The 6,000-nt window shown below is 35.0% G+C and overlaps 1 protein-coding gene across 1 annotated transcript in view; it reads right to left on the minus strand.

The window, feature by feature from the left end:
• The window catches only part of LOC129225291 (EF-hand calcium-binding domain-containing protein 4B-like), a 45,574-nt gene extending 40,196 nt beyond the window's left edge, over positions 1–5,378 (minus strand). The window contains exons 1-2 of the mRNA XM_054859883.1: positions 5,357–5,378; positions 1,132–1,361 (exon numbers count right to left, since the gene is read on the minus strand). Of these exons, the coding sequence (XP_054715858.1) occupies positions 1,132–1,354 (223 nt within the window). The 5' untranslated portion in view covers positions 1,355–1,361; positions 5,357–5,378. The remainder of the gene's footprint in view (positions 1–1,131; positions 1,362–5,356) is intronic.
• Positions 5,379–6,000: the final 622 nt, after the last annotated feature.

Consider the following 6,000-nt stretch of genomic DNA (forward strand, 5'->3'; position numbering starts at 1 on the left):
CGATTTAAGAGAAGACATTTTTTCACACGACCAATGTTATGTAGCTTGCTCCAAAGCCAGTTCATCAAGCAGTTTAATAATTTTAGCACCAGAAAAAAAACTAAAAATGTTGTATACAAAGAAGTTCTAGCTTAAACATAGTAATAACAATAAAATGTGGATGACCTGTGTTTACAAAGATAATCAATACTTTTAAAATATCGTTAATAACAGTTAAAGATCGGTTGAGGACAAGGGCATATATATATATATATATAAGGAGTCCAGGGTCCCCGAGATCCTCCCCAAATTAGAAAAAGTTATAGGTAATAAGTAATTATTATAGGGGATTTTCGAAACTAGGTGCACCAAGCACTGTTAACCCCTGCTAATTCCATTACCCGAGCAATACCGGGTACGGGGGAATGCTAGTTAAATAATAAATCTCTAATAGTACTTAAGATATGTGTCCCAGAAAGTGGTCACTTCGCTCTCCCCCTCTGCCACGGGGTAACATGTGATAATCTTAACGATTGATTCATGTAAAATGCAGGCAGTTGTGAAGTAAGTATTCAATAAATAATATTAGGAATTAGTAATAATAATGTTTGATAAATAAATTAACTACATGTAAAAAAACTCAAAAGCATCTCATTACGTGCTGGAAGAATAAAATTTTCATTCGAAATGAAGTCTCTAGAATTTTGGAACCAATGACCGTGATTTCACAAGTCCATTCATGGTTTTGTCAGACATAATACAGTGAACATCAACGCGTATTATGTTATCACGAATTCAAAATATTTTGTGTTCTTTAATTTTAAACTTTAGTAAATAGTTTCAAAAAATGAAATAAAACAATACTTTTAGATTCGATCGCCTTAGCATTTAATATCCATTTTGAAAATTAGAATTATTTAGTGTTGTCCAAAAACTAGTAGGTGGGTGGTAAAAAAAACACATACACTGAGAATTTATTTGGTACCTGTGATACAAATGGTTGCCTTCGGTGACTTTGAAGTGATTTTGTTTACTTGCCAAAGGGATTTAAATTTAAGGAAACTGAAGACCGCGCAAAACGAAGTAACGATTGAACGATCTTCGGATATTCAATGTATTTAAACATGCGATGTGTGCAGAGAAAGCTCTTACCGAATCCATCTGTAAATTCTTGTAGCGTGAGCCTCCCATCTCCGTCCGCATCCAGGGCATCGAACACGAGGTCTGTCTGTCCATCGGGCAGGGGGAATTCCTCCCTGAGCGCCCTGAGGTCCTCCTTGGTGGCAAAACCCTTTCCCTGGCGGTCGCACAGGCCGAAGAGGTCGCGAGCCTTCCTCTCGAGAGAAGAACGGAGCTCTCCCTGAGCCCGCATCATCACCTCCCTACAAGAACACAGAGCGAGGGAGACGTTGAAAAAACAAACAGAAGATCTGCATGGGTAATATTTACATGCCGATCAAAAACATCGTGGATAATACTTACATACCGATCAAAATATCAGGGTTAATATCTATCTGCGTGCTAATCAAAACATCGTGGATAATTTCTACATCGTCGCCTCAGAGCAACAGTAGGATATCTTGTGTTATTTCTGGGATTAGATGTCTTGTCTTCGTGCTGCTCTGAGGCGACGACATACTAATCAAAACATCATGGATAATATTAACATGCCGATCAAACCATCATAAATAATATTTGCATTCCGATCGAAACATCATAGATAATATTAGCATGCTGATCATAGGGATAATATTTACTTGTTGATCAAGACATCATGGATAATATCCGTCTGCCGATTAAAGCGTCACTGATAATATTTGCATGCTGATCAAAACATCGTGGATAATATTTACATGCCGATCAAACATTATAAATAATATTTGCATGCCGTTCAAAATATTCTGAATAGTATTTGCATGCCGATCAAAGCGTCAAGAATATTGTTGTTGTTAATGTCGTGTGCCAGCTAGGCTGGCAATTTGGGGTGCGCTGCTTCACTTTTCCAACTGTACCGTAATTTGGTGAGAAGTCCGACTTCCACTGTACACACATGCCATAAAGGCCTGTTTATAGGGTAGGCAACCATTCACAGCACAAAAACACATAGACACAAAGAAAGGACAAGGACAGGAGAGAGAAAGTACATCCATGTCCGAGCCGAGATTCGAACCCGGGACCTCCTCATTGCAGTCGGACTCCTCTGACCACTAGACAAGGCGGGTGGCAGCGTCATAAGCGTCATGTATGCCGATCATGGATAATGTTATGCCGATCAAAAAAGAAAAGAACGAGATATGCAAATACAGTTTGGTTCTGATTAGATGAACTCCGGTGGACGAAAAATTAAGGCATTCCATTTGCTCAAATAGGCGTGTGGTACACCTACAGAAAATGAAACTTAAAGGAGGACACAAGATCATATTCCTTGGACTTCGGTTGCAAACAATTTTCCCTAGGGAACCCCTTGTCTAACGTTACCAAAGAGAACTTTAGAATGTGTTTTAAGAAGGGAAAGCTTCTAAATTTCCATCTCCTTTCCGTAAACTCACCGAAAGAAAAATTGTAATGGCCTTCTTCACATCTTATTGTCAAAAATGTGAGAGTCCCCGAACCTCTTCTCTACTACTCCAGCGTCATCAATCGTAGACCTTACAACTTCGAAAAATTTTCCAGTTAGAGCAACCATCCCTAACATGTCATTATGTATCCCAAAATTGCGTTTTTAAAGCTTCAATGACTAAATTTTCCGGGTCAGACCCAAATGGGCAATTCCATGAAACTAGAGACATCACAGTAAAAAAAAAACTTCATTGTATCGGTAATTTTTTTCTTTCATATAAAGGGAAAAAGACTATTTTTATAAAATTATGCAAAAAAAGTTATAAACACATTTTTTGTAAGTTTTATAGGCAAATTTGAACAACACTACTCAGTGCCCATGTGTCGTTGTAAAACCGGCTCTAAAAGTTAATCCTTTTTTTCACTTAGGAAATTAATTGTTATGTCTACAATCTTATCTTTTATTGAAATGCAATTGAATGTAAAGGCAATTAACTATAGTAATATTCATATTTTTGTAAATAATAAGAGCAACAGCAAGATATCTTACTGTTATTTCTGGGATTAGATGTCTTACTGTTGCTCTGAGGCGACAACTTGAATTAATCGTAATCATACAGAAAATAAAAATGTCGTATAGGTATTATTGTTATGTTTTTTTTTTCCATTTCTTTCTTTATTTTAATTTTAGTTTGTTTATTTAAACCTTAACTTAATGATAGCTTAAATTTTTGGAGGGTGAAAATTCTCAATTTGCCGAATAGAACTTCAAATTTTGCCGAATGATGATAATTTTGCCGAATATCATTCCAAATTTTGCGAATGATGGTAATTTTACCAATTTTTAGACAAAATTTGCCGAAAAAGAGAACTTTTGGAAGGTCGCTGTGAGCAATCTCCAGTGACCTCCCATCGGGAAGCCCCTGCCAGTGTACATTTTCATTGTCTCCTGGTGTTCCTGCAAGTCTTTTGAACAAATATGGAAAATAATGTTTTTACATACACAATGGATAAAGGTCTCTTACCAAGTTGTTTTTCGTTGTTGTTCCAAGTTGTATCTTATTTTTAATCACGTATCTGTTTTGCCTGAACACCTTTCGCGTGGTGCGGATGGTTATTTTTCTACTTTGCCCTAATGCCAACAGTAGTTTGCCCTTAACTTGGGCAACATATTTTTTTACGTCATTCCGTTGACTTACTTATTCTGAGACTCTGAGAAGTTGAGCTCCGACTCTAACAATGCTTACCTCTGTTTCGGAAACCCTAGTCCAAATCTATTATACCAGCTAGTGTGCCAAATAAAGCCACCCAAAGGCTCATAACCAAATATGCCGCTCATTTATGATTGAATTGGCTCCAAATTTTACCTGTTTATCGGATGACTCATAAAACATAAAAAAATACATAGTTAATCATAAAATATATTAATTAAAAGTGATTTTATTTGATCTTATGAAGATGATTAAACAGCGAAATCCAATGACTTTTGGTTGAAGCTGTAAGTGTTCCTTCTAGCTACTTTAGAAAACGGCACATTCCAATATGTGCAGGGACAACGGGACAGAATGCCTAAAGAGGGGGTTGTCCCGTTCAAAACAGGAGTGTGGTCACCTTAATCATTCCGCAACTTCATCTATAATTTTTCTCTGAAATCAGATATAGTCCAGAATTCTTGCAATGGAGTCGTTTCCGTAATTTTAAAAGTATTTTTTTCTGAAATATCATGCTCAAAAACATAGGATCAAACCAATTTTAAATAATTTCACAAAGTTTAATATTTTTAAACATTTATTTTTAACAGTGCAACTTCATTGGCTACGCTTCTGCACATGACATTACAAATGATGAAATGCCATTCATTGATGCCATTAGCACAGAGCGCAATATTTAATTCGCATCTTTACTCACGTGTTCTGGCAACGATATTGTTGATAGCAAACGTAAAGCGCAATATTTAATTCGCTCATTAATTTTCATGAGTTGGAAACGCGGTAGATGACGAGCGTAAGCATTCAATGCGCCAGTGGAGACGCGCCAAAGTACATCATTTGTGACGTCATAAATACTACACCTTATTTTCAAAATCGGATATTTAAAAAAAATAACAAAAAATTAAGCTTTGGGAAAATGAAAGTATTTTCTCGTTCCATATTATTATTATTATTATTATTATTATTATTATTATTATTATTATTATTATTATTATTATTATTATTATTATTGCTTATTCTATCAATTTCAGTGACTAAATGTAGCACTTTTGACTGAAGAAAACAACCCCATTGACAGCTGATTTCATACATTTAACTTTTTATTTTTAGGATATCTCACTTCTGAAATTGTTATTATTATTTTATTTTATTTGCCTCGAAAGAAAGTGAATTTGTTGAAGGAATAATTATGTACCTGGTAGGTAAATGGCACTATGTCCATATTTTTCAAAATCGAGCTTTAAACACCTACTCAACTTTATACACTCTATTCTAGGGCATAAAGCACAAAGATTTTGACAGACATATTTCCCTTTAATGACAATCCAGTAAAACAAATCAATACAAAAGAAAAACTTATTTCCTGACTAACTTTCTTTTTGTGACTTTGTGACCTTTTACCTCTCTGTCATAGAATTGACAATTAACCAAAACTGGTTAAAATAGAACAATTGCCGATTTAGTCTTTCGATAGTTAAATTTCTTCTGTGAAAGTAAAAGCTTTCGAAAAATTAATAAATGTACACCACGACTGTTACTAAACTTCTGTGCCTTGTCAGTGTAAACATTCCTCCGTTTTAAGAGATAGGCGTGAGAAATTCGCTTACCTGAACCGACGACAGGTTGTGATAAAATGAATTCCTTTTCCGTTCGAAAGAAGGAAAATCGGCGGAAGAGCCCACCTGCTTCTCGAATAAACAAATACAAATAGCAGAGAGCGCTCATTCGGCTATTCTGAGAACTATAAAAAATGAAACTGAAAAATTCTGAGCCGCAATATAACTCAGTGAATAAATGTGTCAAAATCTTGAGGCTTAATAAAATGGCGCAATTGGAGGCTGGCTGGAGCAAGAATATCAATAAAAAAAAAGCAAATTTTAGCAATTAAAAGTAAGAGAAATGAAAAGAAAAAATGCTTTCAAATTGTAAAAATAAGTTCAGACGATTTAAAAGTAGAATAGAATTGCCAATAAAATGTGTTGGTTTTAAAAAATGGGATCCGTTCGTTGTGAAAAATAACATGTCTCAAAAAATCATTTTTTTTTTTTTTCACAGTTCCTATTATGTTTGCTTGGACAGGATTTTTTACTAAATACGACTCCTTTCACATTAATTTTGAGAAAACGTTTTTCTTCATAATTTATATATATATATAAACTAGAAAATCACCAGAGGTAAAACAGTTAAGTAACCTGACCCAGTTCGGCCTTGTCAAAATGAAGCATTTCCCTGCATGTCAAACATTACCAAA

The sequence above is a fragment of the Uloborus diversus genome, chromosome 1 (assembly GCF_026930045.1).
Source record: "Uloborus diversus isolate 005 chromosome 1, Udiv.v.3.1, whole genome shotgun sequence".
NCBI classification, from domain to species: Eukaryota; Metazoa; Arthropoda; class Arachnida; order Araneae; family Uloboridae; genus Uloborus; species Uloborus diversus.